This window comes from Sminthopsis crassicaudata, chromosome 3, assembly GCF_048593235.1.
Source record: "Sminthopsis crassicaudata isolate SCR6 chromosome 3, ASM4859323v1, whole genome shotgun sequence".
NCBI lineage: Eukaryota > Metazoa > Chordata > Mammalia > Dasyuromorphia > Dasyuridae > Sminthopsis > Sminthopsis crassicaudata.
The window spans coordinates 408,869,668-408,890,090 of record NC_133619.1 but is presented as its reverse complement, the minus strand read 5'-3'; the positions used below and the strand labels follow the sequence as shown (position 1 = coordinate 408,890,090).

General features: G+C 33.0%; 1 protein-coding gene across 1 annotated transcript in view; it reads right to left on the bottom strand.

Moving 5' to 3' along the window:
- DNAH7 (dynein axonemal heavy chain 7) overlaps positions 1-20,423 on the bottom strand; it is a 278,808-nt gene that overhangs the window by 157,111 nt on the left and 101,274 nt on the right. Inside the window, exons 19-22 of the mRNA XM_074302814.1 lie at positions 15,693-15,886; positions 14,681-14,879; positions 12,353-12,493; positions 8,434-8,646 (exon numbers count right to left, since the gene is read on the bottom strand). Coding sequence (XP_074158915.1) covers positions 8,434-8,646; positions 12,353-12,493; positions 14,681-14,879; positions 15,693-15,886 — 747 coding nt within the window. The remainder of the gene's footprint in view (positions 1-8,433; positions 8,647-12,352; positions 12,494-14,680; positions 14,880-15,692; positions 15,887-20,423) is intronic.

Sequence of the window (20,423 nt, the reverse complement as noted above, 5' to 3'; positions counted from 1 at the left end):
AGGTTGAATCTTAATCAGTATAGAAGGGGAAGGAGTGGTATGTAATGGCACTGGATGTGCCAAGTTCATATCAACTAACTATTGTCTACAATGGTCTATTCTCCACAGAAGTGAAAGGACTCAAGGAATAACCTCTTAATTTCAAAGGATCCAAAACAAGGAAGGGATTAAAAATAACAAAAAAAAAAAAAAAAAAAAAAAAAAAAAAACCCACTGAAAAGTGGAAAAACAGAACAGAACCAGGAGCAGAGCTTTGTTGGAAGAAAATAAATCAAGAAATTTGAAGTGGAAGATTGAAAATCTAAATCTGGCCAAGAATGGAAAAATACTTAGAAAGGATGAAAGGAGTGAAGAGGATAACTAGAAATGAAACTAAAAATAAATTTTGGGATCTTCCTGAAGAGAACTATTGATCTAAGAAGGGAGGACCTGTTGGTCTTTCAAGGAATGATAAAGAAGAACCAAGAAATGTGTCAGGTCACCCTTCTAGGAAAGGTCAGAGAAAAAGGAAAAGAATGCTGTTTAATGCTTTTTTGCTGAAAAGGTAGAAAAACAACTACTTATTGACTTGATAATAACCTCAGGGAACTGTTTTCTCTTCATAAGACATATATTTGATACCTAACAAAGAAGTTCTACAGACTTATTTAAATAAAAGACCATGAGTCACTTTTGTGATTCACATATGTATGCGCTAAAAATATTGTTAGAAGGGATTTAGAAAATATTGCCAGCAATTATAAAGCCTCACCCAAAAAAAATGAATAGGAACTGAGATTGTATTTTCCTCATTGTTGACCATTTAAAGCAAATGATGTAGAAGAGAAATACTGATTTAAGAAATGAACCATTGGTTTAAAAAAAGAAAAGATATCTAATAAAGGGATTTGGATTTCTGAACCACAATTTAAAATTTACAAATGATAAACTTCTATGTAGAGGATGGTAATTGGAATGCACCTAACAAAGGCTGGTGTATTTGTGAATATAATCAGGAAGGCTTTAGACTAAAAAAAAAGCCTGGAGAAAGAGAAATACTAGAGAGACTAGATACAGTAAGGGAAAAACTAAAAGACAAAATCCAAGTAAGGCACTAATGCCTTAAATGTCTATAACCAGATGCCCAAAATTTAGGCAGCATGCAAGAGGAAGTAGAGGTCCTAATGTAAGGACTAAATAAGATTTCATATGTATCACTGAGACTTAGTGAGATAAAAGGTATAAATGGAATAAGTATCTGGATGGATCTACTGCATATTAAAGGGATAGGAAAGATGAAGGGGAGTGAAAGGTAGCACTATATATTAGGAAATTATATTAATATGAGGAAACCCAGATTAGCAAGGAACTACTAGTGAGCATACTACCAGTTATGTGGAAATATAAACAGATGTGAAGAGTTCAGGAAATATCACAACTCTGACAGGTATAATACAGCAGTGATGGAGGATTTCTATCATCCAGAATTCTGAAGCACTCTTCCTTTCCAAAAGCAGACTATCTAGCTTCTTGACTGTAAAGGGCTAGAACTGAGCAATGCACTTGGATAATGAAGCACGTGAAACTAATTGCCAATTGGACAGTTCCCTATTAACTTGTTTGAAGGTTGACCCTCCCCAGCTGTTCTGTGCTGACTTGATTGGTGGGACAAAGAAGGGGAAGTGACGTGTGTGGAAAGAGTAGGAAGAGGAATTGAGACACTGACACTGAGTCAGTCTCTCCTGGCATTTGAGGGAGAAAGGTGTGTGGGGATATTGCTAGATTTAATCCCCTGACCTTGACCGTAAAAGACCAAGAATTAAGACGTTTAGTGATCCTGACTCCAGCTGATTTCTGGGAAGACAGAGTTCCAGCACTTGACTTGTCAAAAGGTGATAGAAACAAGAGAAAATTCTACATAACATACAATTCTTATCAATAGGCAAGGACCAAGAATTTATAAAAACTTTAAGAGGAAGTGATCATTCCTTTTTAAAATTTGTGATTGAAAAAAGGAAAAATGAATTTAGCTTGGTATGCACCCTAGATATTTGAAGGGCAAATATTAAAGGGTTCAAATGGAAATGGAAATTGTTATGGACCAAAATTCACCAAGGTAAGTTAGCCAGGAAAGATGAAAATCTATCAATAATGAAATTTGGGAGACATAAAGGTAATAGAGGATGAATTATAAGAACACACCATACTTCCATAATACTAAGTGCTAGGAATTCAAAAGGTTGTAATGTGCTAAAACTAATGAGAAATAGCAGCATTTGGAAATGTGGCACCAAGATGGCAGAGAAAAGGCAGAAATTTTCCCACACTCTTTCTAAAACCTCTCCAAACAACTTTAAATACTGCCTCCAAACACATTCTGGAATGGCAGAATCCACAAATTACTTGAGAGAAGCAATTTTTCCAGCCAAAGACAACTAAGAAGAATTGCAGGAAAAGTCTGTTGCATCATACTATGAACCCAGCCCAAGCCACACCCCAGCAAACCAGCAATGGACCTTGGGAAGGGATTAACTGAACTTATTAACTAAATTAACTGAAATTAACTGAACTAGTGGCATCAGGAGTGGTTTCTGAACCTCTCATCCCACAGACAGTGGGTCAGAAAACTGGTCAGAAGATTATATGGGTCCCTTTGGGTGGTATAAGGGCCAACACTCTGATGCACTGTCCATACTTGGATCTGAATCAGTCCTGGGTCTCAGTCCCAGAGAAAAGAGGGACAATAGAACACCAGAGCTTGCAGCCAAAGAGAAGATGGGACCCTGGTCAAAGTTCCAGGGCAGAAAAAAAAGTGTGACCTCTCGCAGACTAGAACACAGTATAAGAGAGTAATAGGCACACCTCATTCTTGATCACAATACCTTGGAAGAATTGAAAACTTATAGATTTCCAGAGTTATCTCTGAAAAGAGCTGCAATTAAAATTAAAGAGACAATTAAAAAATTGGCTGGAAAAAATAAGCAAACAGCAGAAAAATATCCTGACCATATAAAAAATTATTATGGTGATAGAGAAGATCAAAACACAAACTCAGGAGAAGACAACAAAAAAATATTAATTGGCCTCAGGTCATAGAAGAGTTCAAAAAGGATTTTAAGAATCAAGTAAGAGAGGTAGAGGAAAAAGTGAGATGAGAAATGAGAGTGATGCAAGAAAGTCACGAAAATATAATCAACAGTTAGGAAAAGGAGACACTGAAAAAATAGTGAACAAATAAATATTGAATGTTTAAAATAATTAGATTTTTTAAATAGGCTAGACAAAATGGTAAAAGAGGCACAAAATTCAGTGAAGAAAAGAATTCCTTAAAAAGTAGAATTGGACAAGTAGAACTAATGACTTTATGACAAAATCAAAAGAATGAAAAAATAAAAAAAACATGAGAATAGATCACTGTAAACAACAACAACAACAAAAAATAACCAAGTTGGAAAATAGATTCAGAACTGATAATTTAAGAATTATTGGATAGCTTGAAAATCATGATTAAAAAAAAAAAAAAACCTAGAAAGATGTTTCAAGAAATTAGCAAGGAAAACCTGCTTTGATATTTTATAACCTTAGGGCAACTTAGGACACTACTTGCCTTCTGAAATAAATCCTAAAATGAAAACTCCCAGAAATATTATGACCAAATTGCAGAGCATTAAGGTCAAGAAGAAACTATTACAAGGAGTCAAAATGAAGCAATTCAAATATCATGGAGCCAGTAGTCAGAATAACACAAGATTTAGTGATTTCTATATTAAAAGATCAGAGGGCTGGTAATATGCTGTTCTGGAGTGCAAAAAAAACCTAAGGTTACAATCAAGAATCATCTACTTAGCAAAACTGACTATCTTCTATCAGGGAAAAAAATGGAGATTTAATGAAATAGAGGATTTTCAAGCAGTCCTGATGGAAAGGACTGAATATAAAATCTGACTTTCAAATACAACACTCATGAGAAGCATAAGAAATTCAATAAGGTTAAACTATTGACATCCCTGCATGGGAAATTGATACTTGTAATTACAAAAAACTTTCTCATTATTAGGGCTGTTAGAAGGATTATATGGATAGAAGGCATGAATATGAGTAAATATGATGAGATTAATCTAGCAAAAAAATTAAATTAAGGAATGAGAAATAGGAATGCACTGTGAAAGGGGGAAAGAGAAAAGTATAGTATAAATTATCTAACAAAAGAGGCAGGAAAGAGCTTTCACAAAAGGGAATATGGGGGAAGGGAGTATGTGAACCTTACTCTTATCAAAATTGGCTCAAAGAAGGAATAATATGCATGTTTAGTTGAGTTCAGAAATCTATTTTACTATACAGGAAAGTGGAAGAGAAAAGGGATTGGATAGTGGGGAAGGGTGATACCGAGAGAGGGAAAAGTAAAAGTCAAAAACAAAACATTTTTTGAGAACAAACAGGTTTAAAGGACAGAGAGTAGGAAAAACAAGAGGAAACTCAATTTTTAAAAAAATGAGTGCTAAAAATTGTTTTGCTATGTATTAGAAGAAAAATAAAATATCAGTTTTTAAAAAAGTATACCTGAGCCCCTAAAGAGTGTTTTCTATTTCAACTAATGGAACTGTTTTTCTGTAATGTAGAAGGTGGTCAGTGGAACGAAAATTCTCAGATAAGTAGAATATGAAGAAGGCCCCTTTCAGTCAGAGAAATTAAAAGTTTCTGGTAGATAAAGTTCTTAAATATTTTTCACTGGACCAAAAACCCTAGGAAGTACTCTGCATATAGGGTGAAAATTTTCTTCTTCACTCTTAGGGGCTAGAGGAGTTGCCTCCTTCTGCTTTTCTCACTTTTATGTACTTCTGAAGGGCTTTGATAGTTCTGTATTAGTTAGGTGTTGTGTCATTTATGTCCAAAATCCCTGCTTCTGGGGAGACCGTGAGCCTAAGGATCTCTTGAATTCAAGAGTTCTGAGTTGCAATGGATGGTACTTACAATCAAAACCCTTCATTCTAGTATCCAAATCTGGAAAGCCTAAAATGAAGCCAAAGTTTCCAACACTGATTGAGGGATAAAGGAAGAGTTATTTTATTATGTGGTAATGTCACCAATGTTTGTCTGTGATTACAGGTAATTAACAGGTTGAAAAGGAGAGAGAGAAAAATAACTAGAGAGCTATATTGATTATGGCCATAATTCATCAATACAAACAAAATTAGGGGAGAAATGAGCAGGAGTTATAAAAGAGAAGAGAGAAGCCAATGCAGTAGTTAAGCAAGGACTAGGGTAGTGGAGAGAGGTAGAGAAGGTGGGAGGGATCAGTATAGAGTTGGGCCAGTGAAAACATTACAATTGACAAATAAGTCTGTCTCACATAATGCTATCAGAGCAATGACAGCTTTTTTTTTATTTGACCTTCACAACAATTTTACTACTCCATTATAGCTTTTCCTTCCTCTCTTCACTGGGGGAACAGGTAGTTATTCAAAGATAAATTGCACAGTGATGGCAATGAATGTTTTTTTTGATGGCCTGGCACAGCCTGGGTAACCATATACCATCTGGTTTTTAAAACTGTTGATCTCTGTTGGATCCTAGTAGTTGGTCAAGATCTAGTGCCAGAGGTGTTTTGCTTTTTGTTTTTTCACTGAATCAATGCTTTTTAGAACTGCAAGAGACTTTAGCAATGATTTAGTATAAGAGTTCTTAGACTAATTTTTATGTCATGGTAGTCTGCTGGCATCTATGGACCCTTTTTCAGAATAATGTTTTTAAATACATATAACAAGCTTAACTAACTGTATATTGAAATACAAATCTTCAAAAAATTTCAAGATTAAGAACCTTTGATCTAATCCACCATTCTTATTCTCATTCTAAACATGAGGAAACATATTTAAACACATAAAAGGATGGAAAGTGGATGGGTCAGAAAAAAATCTGGGTGTCTTGGCTTTTAATTATATTTTTAATTTTTTATAACTCATATAATTCACTTTGTCCTTTAAAAACTTTTTTTTTCTTTATACTTTTTAAGTCTCTGAATTTCAATATTATTTTCACTATGGCACAGCTATGAGTTATTGTCATTCCAATATATCTATTTCAGCATGCACAGACATTATTTCTGTACTAGAGCATAATCATACCTGAGCCCCATAAAGACAGATTCTGTCATACCACTTACAGAGAACATACATATATGTGTATCACATACATAGCAATTTAGTGACTATAATATATGCATAATACATACATATTACACATATATGTTCTTCATATATCCATATGAATATGTGTACATTTATGTACATATATAGACATTCATATCTATGTGGCAAAGAAATAATTATTTTTGTTCCCAATTCTGCAATGATAAAATTTATTTTTATGACATTTAAATTGTTTTACATAATATAATCTTTATAAATCATTGGAAATAAAAGCTTTAAACTAGGACTATCAAAACTCAGTACCTTAAATAGAAAACATGAAATCAATAACTATGGAGAGTGTAATTACACTCATTGCCCAGAATCTGGGCGACATCTTGATCTATGATAAATCTCACTCCTGTGCAATATAAGTGTCATTTGAAAACACTTCCGGATATGTTCAATATGTAATCACATGTTTATAGCAAAAGAATATACCAACATATATAGTAACTACTTATAAAACTAATGATTCTCAATGTGGAAAATCTTCCCCTAATAAGCATAACAGATAACTTAATGATAATTTGAATATAATAATTTCTAAAAAAAACTATGACTATAAATATTATTCAGGGGATTTTCTTTCACTAAGGAATAAAAATTATTAAGTAGTAATACTATGAGAACAAATGAGCTATGAGGTGTTGGAAAGAATAAACCGTAAAATTGCATAAATATAAGGTATTCTTTTTATTCTTTTTGTTATAATCTATGCTTACATTACATAATGGAGAATATACCAAGCAGCTTTTTTGCCAAACATGTATACATGTTAAAGGAAGAAATTGGAAAAAAGAATTGACAAAGAGATGATGGGACATCATATTTTTTGTTGTTATTCTCACCTAATAATCTCCTTTAAAAAAAAAAAAAAGGAAACAAATAGATCTTGGGAGGTGAGGAAAATTCAGAGAATTTCAGACCAACTTCTCATGAAATTTTATGGAAAGGTCACACTTTAAAATGATTTTGTAGGTGCATACTCAGTAATTGATGAAAGTTTAAAGTATCTGTCTAATTCTAAGTCTTACAGCAGCTTGAAAAAGAACACTGCTCCCAAACTGGAAGAGGAAGAAAATGAAATAGATTCAAAGGCTAAAAATGTAGTCACCTTTCTTCACTAAAAGAACGGAAGCTTAAAGTTAACTCTAGATTTTAAGCTAAAAGATAAATGGTAGAGCCCATTCTTACTTTCATGAATTTAAGACAGTACCTAAGCTAAGAACTTCCAACTGCAATCCAAAAACTTCCCTACTTTATACCTAGGGGAGCAATACCTTAGCAGCAATTAAGTGACTAGTGAAGCAGCACCTAGCAATGACCACAAAAACTTAAGAGCATCTCATTGATAGAGAACATGCACCCATATGAGGATAAAACAGAACAAGCTCAGTAGGAACAGCTTGATTGATGTCCCCAAATAGTGTACCCCAGGATTTTGAGAAAAAAAATGTTCTATTGATTCCCCACCCTTAAAAAAAAGACAGTCTCCCATATTGCCCATACTAAAAGTGTATGGGCTACTGGTGGGCAATTGCATTACTGATCAGCACAAGAACTCTGATAAGCTCCATTTCCAAACTGGACCGGATTTTCACTCCTTCTTAGGAAGTCTTATAACCCTCTGCTCCCAGGACTTCATCATAGTGATGCTGAAACTATTATGTATATATACCTCAAGGACATAACCCACCAATGATAAGAGTTTCTGTGCTCAAGAGATGTGTCAGTCTTGGCCTCCCTAGTAGATGGGATCACACTTGATTATTATTATTATTTTTACTATACTTTTTTCATTAAATACCTTTGCATTAACTAATTATGCCTTCTGATGCAGACTCAGAAATTACCGATAATATACATTGTCTAGGCTTCTCATCTGTGAGAAGGATGCCCTAGATGCCACATAAATATAGGATGTTTTTAAAAGTTTAAAACTGCACTTAAAACCATTGGGATTACTTGTATATTATAACTTGCAAAATCCAATTTCAGGTTGGACTAATTCTAACTCTAAATTCAGCAAGAACAAATGGCAGATAGCAGCAATTAAAAGAACAATTTTTATCTTAAAACTATATATTATATATAGCTCTTAGTTACTTTAATCTGCAATCTGCCAAATGATAGGTTGGGTGTATTCAATCATCAGCAAAAATATCTGCATTAGTAAGATTATTCTCTATGTCAGCAGGCAAGTATAAATTAAAAAGCTATGAACTAAAATTACTTTATAATGAGATTCATTGATATTACTTACAATCCAGTAGTACCTAAGCTGACTTAACCATTCGAAGTCACTATCATCACTGACTTTCTTTTTTACAAGAGTTGCAAGAACATCTCTAGCATGGACATCCAGCACCACTAATGCTCCAAGAGTCACTCGATTCTGCTTAGATAGTTTTCCACGAACTAAGGTAACAATGTCATCAATTTGCCTAGAACACTGCTTGAGGTACTCATCAAGAGCCTGAAAGATAAAGAAAATAGGAAAATAGTTATTCACTATGACACTTCTTTTTTTTTTATTATTGTTCCTTCTTTTTATTTTTTTTTTATTAATTTTATAATTAAATTTTTGACAGTACATATGCATGAGTAATTTTTTTTATAACATTATCCCTTGTATTCATTTTTCCAAATTTTCCCCTCCCTCCTTCTATTCCCTCCCCTAGATGACAGGCAATCCCATACATATTACATGTGTTACAGTATAACCTAGATACAATATATGTGTGTAAATCCAATTTTCTTGTTGCACATTAAGAATTGGATTCCGAAAGTATAAGTAACCTGGGTAGATAGACAGTAGTGCTAACAGTTTACATTCAATTCCCAGTGTTCCTTCTCTGGGTGTAGTTGTTTCTGTCCATCATTGATCAACTGGAAGTGAGTTGGATCTTCTTTATGTTGAAGATATCCACTTCCATCAGAATATATCTTCATACACTATTGTTGTTGAAGTGTATAGTGATCTTCTGGTTCTGCTCATTTCACTCAGCATCAGTTCATGTAAGTCTCTCCAAGCCTTTCTGAATTCATCCTGCTGGTCATTTCTTACAGAGCAATAATATTCCATAATATACCATAAATTACCCAACCATTCTCCAATTGATGGACATCCGTTCATCTTCCAGTTTCTAGCCACTACGAAAAGAGTTGCCACAAACATTTTGGCACATACAGGTCCCTTTCCACTCTTTAGTATTTCTTTGGGATATAAGCCCAGTAGTAGCACTGCTGGATCAAAGGATAAACACAGTTTGATAACTTTTTGGGCATAGTTCCAAATTGCCGGATGGCCGGATTCTTTCACAACTCCACCAACAATGCATTAGTGTCCCAGTTTTCCCACATCCCCTCCAATATTCATCATTATTTGTTCCTGTCATCTTAGCCTATCTGACAGGTGTGTAGTAATATCTCAGAGTTGTCTTAACTTGCATTTCTCTGACACTATGACACTTTTTGAACTTAATCACAATGATAACTATTTAATGATATGCTATAGTGACATATATTGAGATAGATGCTACTATCACCATTTTACAGATGAGGAAACTGAGATTGAGAGCAGATATAAATGGCTTGATCATGAGAAAAAGCAGCTAAAGCAGGATTCAAATTCAAGTCTTCCAAACTCAAAGTTCAGTGCCTCAGCTACCATGCCACCAACATACCAATTCTGTTCATTTATGCTATTCAGTAAATATTCTATTCATTTATGCTTATCATTATAATTACTATTTTAAATAATGCAAAGACAAATTATTTTTATTGCATTGATCTTGTAGTAATACTCAACAAAGTGATGATGGAAAGGTTCTATGCTTCCTGTATTTTCTTGAGCTTAATAAAAACTTAGAAAATAATTTCTCTGTTATATTGATCCAAATCTTAATGATAAGCTCATTCAAGAATCAATCCTTGGGGAAAAAATGGTCCATGGCACTCAAACTCACTAAAATGTTTTGTACCAGAATACTAGTTTATCATAGTATCACAGTTGCAAAGTATCCTTATGTGAAACCAAAATATGTATCTTATGTGAAAAGTTTGTTTTGTGAATATAGAATAAAGGAATTTAACTATTCTTAAAAGGCATTTAAAATTATTATAATAAGCATAGCAAGTCATGGAGTCAACAGCAGTTATAAGCAAAAAAGAAAAAGCTCTAAGCATCACTGCACATGATATGGCAGGGTGATGGACTACTGTTATCCAGAAAGAAGAGAACAAAATTAGCATGTAGCAATAAAAATTGCAGACACTCTCTAAGCAAAGGCATCATAGATCAGAATCACAGAACATCAGGGTTGGAAGGGACCTGAGAGAACATTTAGTCCAAAACTTTCACTTTATAGATAAAGCAACTAAAAAGATCTCAGAGGTGACTCATCTAAAGTTATATCAATAGCAAGTATCAGAAACCTATTCAGACCCAAGTTTTCTGAGTCCAGAGCTTTTTCTTCTACCCATATCATATTTCCAGAACCTAAATTTGGGAAACAGAATCATAAATACCACCAGTGCTTAGCACAATACCTGGCACATAGTAGGTGCTTAATTAATGCCTCTTGACTTGACCATCAAGTCTCCAACTTTTGTTCTTCTGAGGTCCAGAGAAATAAAAGAACACAAATCAAAGGGCAGTTTTTACATGAGTTTAGCATAGGAAGAATTGTAAGCAATTTGGGGTGGAGGAGAGTAGGAATTTGGCCACACTCACTGATTTAGATATTAATCCATCTCAATAAGATATTGTATGAGGGTGATGAAAATAGGCAAAATTATTTCACTAGTGTGAAACTTATTCTTGGAAGGAGTAACTACCTAGGAAGGAAAGGGAGGGAAACTTACTCTGCAGAATATTACTGTGTGACAATGGCCAAATCACTCACTATTCAGTTAATCAGACCATTCTCTAAGGCTATAGATAAATAACCATATAGCTACTTACCTATATCTATATATCTTTATCAATTTATCTATCTGTCACTATTCAGTTGATCAGACTACTCTAAGACTAAGACTATAGATAAGTAACTATGTAGTTACTTATCTATATCTATATCTAAGTAATCTATGTCTATAATCTATACCAATTTATTTATCTATGTCACTCACTATTCAGTTGATCAGATGATTCTCTAAGATTCTCTAATAAGTAACTGCAAGTTACTTACCTATATGTATCTATGTCTGTCTGTCTGTCTATCTGTCTATCTATCCATGTCATTCACTATTCTGTTCAATCAGATATTCATTCTCTAAGGCGATAGATAACTAGTGCACTGGCTTTAAACTCAGGAATACCTGAGTTCAAATCCTGCCTCAGACACTTAACACTTCCTAGCTGTGTGACTGGGCAAGTCACTTAACCCCAATTGCCTGGCCAAAAAACAAACAAAACCAAAACTTACCTATATCTGTAAATGGCAATAAAGACAATGAGATGATGATAATGATAGCTAGCATTTACTATATAGCTACTATTTACCAGGAACTGTAAAATGTTATTTCATTTTATAGTTGAGGAAAGAGGCAAGTAAAAAGTTAGTAAACTCCAAGGCTGGATTTGAACTCAGGTCTTTTTGACTCAAGCACTGAATTCTCCACACTAGAACATCTCACTGATTCAGTATATATCAAAGGTAGGATTTGAACTTATGGCTTCCTGGTAACAATGACAATATTTTATTTCATAAACACTACACTGTCTCCTAAGGGATGTATTCTTAGTTATAAATATTTAATTATATTATAGTTATTAAAGTTCCAGTGCTTTGACACCATTATAAATTACTTTGAAACACCATGTTTTATACTTGATAATGTAAATGACAGGCAATAGCTGATTACTGATCACTTATTAAAAGATTAACAGCCACTGACACAGCTAACCCAACCAGAAGGGAGACCATCAAGACCGACCAAAGTCACCCCTAAAAGCCTCCTTCCAAGCTAGCACATTCTTCTCCACATACCTCCTTCCTCCCTGTCCTACCTTCGTCTCCCCCCCCTCCCCCAGCCACTGGCACATTACTATTACTATTCATTACTGCTTATTTTTCAGAATCTGCAGGTACTTTTCCACTAACTTATATCTGTTGGTACCCACAGACATGCCCATTTACCTAATTACATTTTTCACATATAATTATGAATATTTTTACCTCTAGTCCTTTCTTTATAGCTGCTTGTACTTCAGATGTCCAAAAGATCTGAGATACACAAAGAACAGTTTGTCCAGGCCATTCCCTTACCCAATTAATACGTTCATTTTTGGGATAGGCAGCAATTGCATCTCTAATTACCTGATCAAAACAGAAAATATTACAATTTAAGTACATATTTTATTTGAACAGAATTTAGTCAAAATATATACTAAAATACTAAACAGTATGACAATTTAAAAAAAAACCCACTATTTATGAAAGCACCATACAATGTGATTTCATAAATAAAAATCCTGTGAAGACAGCAAGAATAAATATTAAGTATATCTATGTGTTGTTGGTGGCATTATCAATTTGAATGAAATATTTTGTCCAAATTAATTCAAACCCTGCCTCTCTCCTTATTACCTCAACCTGGTCTATAATCCATTAAGTACCCCATGAGTGAGCAGTACATGTAAAGAAAGTTACAGGACTTTCATGAGGAGCTCCTGAAATGCAAGAGTACTTTCTTATGAGCTATTTTCACCCATTATTCTCTTTGCAGACTAATTTTATTTGGGGATTACAAATTTTTCTTTATTAAAGAAATTGCTTATCATAATCCTTAGGCTTTAATTTTCCCATTGTATAGATTTAGAACCACAAATCTGATATATTGCCTAGTGAATTATAATCCTCAATTAAAAAATGACACCAGTATAATATCCTAAGATCACAACCAACTTAATGTATTATAGTTATCAAAACTAGCTTTTTAATGATGAATTCCTACCACCATTTTGGATTTCTAGGTTAAGGGGAATGTTGAAGGTGACAAATGATGGAAGGCTAAAAGAAGGACAATAAAAATGCTACAAAGGGCCAGGAGGAAGTCAGAGAAGGGGCAGTATAGAGTAGGAATTGGGAAAAGGAAATTGATCAAAGGATGATTTGAGCTGAAGGAACAGAATGGCACAAGAGACATGGCAAGAAGAGAGAAAAGTCAGAGTGTTCTAGAAGGAAACTATTAGGAGCACTGAGAGATGCCATAGAGCACCAGCAAAGGTATAGAGGAAGTCCCAACAAGTGTATTGAATTCTATTATATGGCATTTGAAATTGAGCACTGTTATTTAAATTATATAGCTTTCTGGAAAGTATGTTATAGTGAACTTCTTGTAATCCATTAAGAACAGAAGTGTATATATTGATAGAGAATTCAAAATTATTAACTATGCTTTAATAATAAAATATCAATTCATTTTTAATTATCTTCAGACATTATAGAAAAAAACAATTAAGTATCCATACAAATAGCTTATTTACACAGGAATATATTCAGTTTTTCATATTTCATATTATATTTCTCCTTTTTGTCTATTTTGCTTCTAAAATCTTTCTCCAATGTTTCATCATAGCGTAGAGGTGACCTTGGTTTCCCAGAAGACTATACTCATAAGAACATAAACTCTGGTAGATCTTAGAAGCTGGGAAGTTTATATGTGAAGGCCCAGGAAGAGATCATTTATGTCTCAATTAATTTAGCCTATATATACACACGTGTGCAGAGAGATGTCATTAGAAAGGTGACCACCAGATTTGTCAGTAACAGCAATTCTTGAAAAGTTGTAATCTGAGTCAGTAGAGTGTCCATACAAATAAAGTCAATTTCCTTTGATCATCAGCATAGAATGAACACATTTCACAATACACAAATATTTTGAGAGACAAAAAGAAAAACTAGGACTCTTCAATAATAGTCAATAATCTCCATTCCTTACGTTTTTGTTGTTCTATTTTGAAAGCCACCAAAGACTGCAAAAGAAGTTTTTACAAAGAATATACTTTGACAGGGAAAATGTTACACTGTATATAGGAATACCTGACAGCTTTACCACTCCCTTTCAAAGGAGGAGGAAAGAGATAACATTCACTCATCTGTGATAGATTAGCTTCCCCAATAAACCTCTAGACTGGCAGAAAAGACACTTGGGTAAAAAGACAGAGTTACAGTAACAACCTAATTATTTTCACTCAGACTGAAGATGTTTCAAACTCAGATTGAAATGCTGAACTCTAAAGTAAATCCAAAATGTAAACATCAACTTTAAAATATCCCCCCTATTCCCCCCCTTTTTTTTCCTGTCTCTCCATTTTGCAAATATACATAGCTTTACAAACTTGAAAACATTTTCCCTTCTACAGGGCATTTTGAATTATCCTTAACTGGCAAAGTATCTACCTATCACTGAATAATTGAATTATTCATTTTATTATTAACTAATAATATTAATAACATATATTTCTTATTATGGAGAATCAAGGAAGAAACAGAAAATCTTACCTTATGAAGGGATTTTAGCATAGCTCTCTCTAATTCAACCAACCACTTTTCTACTTGACCTCTAGCTTTGACTGTTGAAATTGTTTCTACAAGTTCCACAACTTCTCCTTCACTGCTCTTCATGTGAGTTATATCTAAACTTTCAGTGAATTCTACCTTGGCAATTCCTTCAAAACATTTTTTCAAGTGAGGTTGTACTCTGTAAAAACAAACAAAAAAAATGCGTCAAACTCAGGTAGGCCTTTAAATATTCACACACAAAACCAACATCTTCCACAGGAAAAGATGCTGGAAATAAAATAGTGTGAACTTGATCACAACTAGAAATCATTAAAATCCCTCCCACTGTATTAAAAGCAGAATCAACTTTTTTTTTTTGGAGGAAAGACATATATTAGTGTAATGGAAATACAGTCTAATATCCCTCACTTTGATGTACAAATAAGAGTTAAGTGAATAATCATTTAAATCTGTAAATCCCTTTGGATTTCCCCTAATTCCTCCTTTGGAGGAATTTAGAGCAGACAAATAAGAATCCATCTTGGTTTAAAAAGTTATGGGTGGATTTGAGGTAGAACTCTCTGAAGGGAGCATCAATATTGATGAGATCACAGATCCATCAAACCATCTTTTTAGATGGCTGCACAAACATAAGTCTATATAATAAAAAAAACAAAACACAAAACTTATCTGGGAATTTGTTATTGTAATCTTAGCTGTTTGTATCCCTCCTTCAAAGTTTGAGACATAAGATATATGTTTTATGAATCCATGGGAAAATATGAAAACAAAATTAGAAATTCCAAAAATGACATCTTTTCTTTAGCAAGGTTAAAGACAAAAAAAAAAAAAAAAAAAAGATAATCTGTATTATTTCCATTAAAATGATTTTTAAAGTTTAGTATCATAGTGAATGATAAAAAAGGAAGCATGGTTTCAATTGTCTTTTAAAGCCAAATTGTTGTATAGCTTGAATATCAATTATCATGTACACTTTGTGAAAACTACTTACCGAGTTGGATCCTTTGTCTCTGACAGAATCTCAAGAAGTTCATCATTGGATAAGAAAAAGAACCTTGGGAAGAATAGACGCTTCTTTTCCAAATATTCATTAAGTCCTTTAAGTATAAGTTCCAAAAATTCATTGCATTTTTTCAGCTTTGGTAGCATTTTATCTATGGTCACCACTTTCAGAACTTCCTTGTCCTAATTTAAAGTTCAATCATTAAATGAAAAATAGAAAATAACTTTAAACTAGTTTCCCATTTTGTACTATTAATGAGGCCAGATTTTTAGAAGTCTATTTATAAAATACACAGAAATGACTTTGTTCAATATGGCTTAAGTTATTAGGTACATCTCTTTGATTATACTAGGCAAAAGTAATCTTTATATTTGTACTTCAATCTTGGTATCTAAACATGTGTTGTGTGTGGTTTTTTGTTTGTTTTTGCTGAGGCAATTGGGGTTAAGTGACTTGGCCAGAGTCACACACCTAGAAAGTGTTAAATGTTTGAAATCAAATGTGAACTCAGGTCCTCTTGATTTCAGAGCTGGTGTTCTATACACTGCGCCACCTAGCTGCCCCAAATATGTAATAAGAAAGAAAAAAGGAAATAAGAACCTGCTATCTCATAAGGAAATTTGAAAACAAAAATACAAATAAAGTATATTTGAAAAAAAATATAACAAAGATAATCAATAAGCATTTGGGCATGGTGATGAAAAGAAAGGTATAATAATAATATTGATGATATATATATAAAAAACAGAAATTATATTTCTTTTAACAATCTTTATTGAGAAATCACTGAAAATGTTTTGTGATCTTGACAAATTAGTATCAGAGTGCTTAAATTTCACAGTGAACTTTAAAGAAACATTTATGACATATCACGAAATACTCTGAATCTCAATCTATAATATTCTTTACTACTAAACAGAATTTGATATAAAGTGGGTTTCAGATACTTTTTAAGGTTATTTAATTTCATTCTTTCAGTCTCTTTCTCTCTCTCTCTCTCTCTCTCTCTCTCTCTCTCTCTCTCTCTCTCTCTCTCTCTCTCTCTCACACACACACACACACACACATACATATACTTTCTCTCTGTCAGTCTCAGAGAAAGACTATTTTGTTTTTCTCTTCATATCAGCAATGCCAACAGAGTTCCTGGAACATTGCAAGCACTAAATATTTGCTTATTGAAATAACTTGTATTTAATTTAGTTCCTAAATTACTAAAATGACTTTTTTCTCACTTTATACAATAAGGACTTTTAAAGGGTAGCATTAGAGCAAAGTTCTATTGTATGCTGCTTTCTTTCAAGTGATTCAAATTCACTCAACCATGAGAAACTGATTTTTTTTAAATGTGTTGAGATTTGTGACAAGAATAATAAATTTGTGTAATATCAAGTATTCATATCCCACAAGATATTATTTCTTTGTCCAAATATAAACAATCTAACAACTTTTCTCATGACAGTTTTTCAACTGCATGTTAAAATGTAATATATCCATTTCAAGTAAAAGTTGTTTATAGTTTTCTTTCTTAACATGCACTTTTTATCACCAGTAAAGCTAAGGGCCCAAAGGACCTTGTAATTCAAAACTTAAAAATATTTACTTCTAACAGAGTGAAGAGACCCCTTTCTAAATGTATTTTAATAAATAAATAAAATAAGTAAAAAGATAGAAAAGTAGATAAAATAATTTTCAATATCAATTCAAATATTGATACAGAGGGAACATATAAACATATGATCATCTAAGTATATCATCAAGATAAGTGCCTTGATGATTTTTGGAAAGATTATCTATATTACAAATTTACATAAAACAAATATTGTTATGATTGAAGATTGAACAATTCTCAATGTCAATATTAAACAAATAATTTGGTGTTTAGATTTTTGTGATGGTATCTCTAAGAATAATGGTTTAGATTTTAAGTAAATAAAAATAATATTTAATGCTAATATATAAATTATATCCTCTGAGAAGCTTTTCTCTAATGTATGAGTCACTATACATTGTATAAATGTCCACAAAGAAGTTTTCTTTATTCTCTAACAGTATAACTTGAGAATTTGTAATTAAAATAAAGAACATTATCATTCCATTAATACATATTTCCCTAAAAACATTTTTGATTCTTTTGGAAAGTAAGCATTTTTATACTTCCTGGTAGATTTTTACTAAAAAGGTATATCAAAAAAGAATTAGGCATGAGTTAATATTTAAATGGATGCATTCTTTTGGATAGGGTACTTTTAAAATCTCACATCCAAACTTGAGAAAGCTGTACTTAGAGTGCCATCTTCTGGAAAATCATGTTTTGGGTTTTTTTTAAAGTTAATTTTCATAGTTCATATCTTTAAAAAAAAAAAAAAAACCTTCTTTAACAGACTTAAAACATTTATAACCTGAGAAAGAAAAGAATATTTATTTAACATTTGTACTTTGTATCCAAAATTTGAGATGATAATAACAACTAGTATTTATATTGAGATTTGAAAAGTACTCTACACACATATATATGCATACACATACAAAACACATCTACATATTTAATCTCATTTGATCTATACAACAAGTGAGAAGTAAATATGATTATCCTCATTTTATAGATGGGGAAACAAAGCCTATGAAAAGACAGCTGTTCAGGGTCACACATTAAGTAAATTCCTGAGGCAAGAATCAAATTCAGATTTTCCTAATTTTAAGTCCATTGCTCTTTCCACTGTGCCACCGAGCTTCCTCTATAATATAAAACCAAATTTTCAAATTTTCTGCATTAAAAGTAACATAATAGAAATAAGCTTAGAATAACTCATTACTAAGATGCAAAGACCTCCAACCACTGAATAATGGATTTCTAAGAACACTGATAAAGCCATGCAACTGAGAAAAAGAAAAGGCTCATAAGATTTTATTGAGGGTATGACAGTCACTGACCTTGTGACAAATGTGACTTCAAGCAACTTGCAACAAAACTCAATGCTAAGACTCTTCCCAAAGATACAGATAATACAAACACAAACACACTTGCGTTAAAAAAAAAAAAAAAAAAAAAAAAAAAAAAAAAAAAAAAAACTACTCAGATAACCAACTTTTAGAGCTGTACTAATCTGCTCTACTGTAGTCTCACTAGTATTTCTTGCTTTCCCTCCTTCATTATCAACACACTCCAAGTCAACAACTTTGGTATTAACTTGGATTTGGTGTGGCTGGATACTACCTGGTTTTATATGCTGCCTATAGGCAGTCTTGGAGTAGTAAAGAAGAAAATGTTACCATCTGGAGTATTGACAGTAGTTATTTCAAATGTTCTGCCTCCATGATATTAGGGATTTCATTCATTAAATAAATATGTGTTGCAAACATAAATAATAACACTAGATTAAATCTATTCCCAAGAAGAATTGATTTAGATTGCTTATAACTGAATGGTATTACATTATATATAAATTATTATATGCTTATTTTAGATGAAGTTAGTTAATAGTCTGTATAAATTTGTCTATAGAATAAAGAGCAATAAGAAAATTATAATAGAAAGCAATGATCAATATCTGTCCAATTGGAGAAAGCAAGGATTAGAAATTACATGACTTCTACTGGGATGGTTTATCTAAAATGAAAATGATATATGTGGACAAAATAATATGAATGCTGTTTGTCTTTTCTTAAGTAATTTATGATGTTAAAACAAAACAACCAAAAAAAATAGGTCCATACATCATCTTTCATGAATACTTAGGGCTACAATAAACAAAACTCAAAGCTAACTTCAAATATTTTGCTTTGGATATAATTGCTGATACTAGAATATATTCATGCATGTATGGATTACTATTGTAAGCTTTCTATTTCATATTAGCTATTCAAGTTTTGGGATTTTTTTGCTTATTTACTAATGCTATACATAGATTGTATATTTCACTTGCAAGTCAAGATATCTTCCTTGTAATGTCATTGATGTTCTTCAAAAATAAAGGACAAGAGAAGGATTGTGGAAAGATGTCAAAGTGGGTAAGGAAACTCTAAGCTTTCCAGATTTTCCCATAAACAAAAGAAAACTGCACCTCAGGGTTAATGTAGAAGAGTAAAAAACCATTAAGAGTTGGAGTAGCACAAGGGTACTTCCTGGACAATCAAAGAAGCCCAGATGACCTACCCCAAGAAGAAGATTAATCAATGTGAAGTCTAAACATCTCCAAGCTAGCTCCCCTGAAACAGCAAGCAGGGAGCCCTGGGGCTACCTGGGTTCTGAGATGATCTCTGCCAGAACCACAGGAACTTTCACCTCCTGAACACTTTGGGCAGCCTGGGGTCTGAGTCCAGGAAGACTGAGGGAACCTCAGCTGATTAGGAAATACCAGGCCCAGCTGTGCTGCTGAGTGAGTAGGAACCAGCATACCCAGTGAGTGTAGAAGCAGTGGGGCAGGGACACTGTTGGATGAGGGCACTTGCAGGAGGGTAGAATTCTTGCTTTGGGATTCCAGGACAAAGGGGTGACTGAGGTGAAGTCAGAGGCACCATTCTCCCATCTCAGGACTAAAACTCATTATACTGTTAAATTCTTATTTAAAAAAAAATGAGCAGGAAAAGAAAGAAGAAGGCAACCATAGAATTGGAATTTGAGAAGACCAGGGTTCATCTTTAGAGGAGAATATTCAAATAAAAAAAAAAAAAACACATAGACCTCTCCTACCCCAAAGAATAATATTAAATGACTAC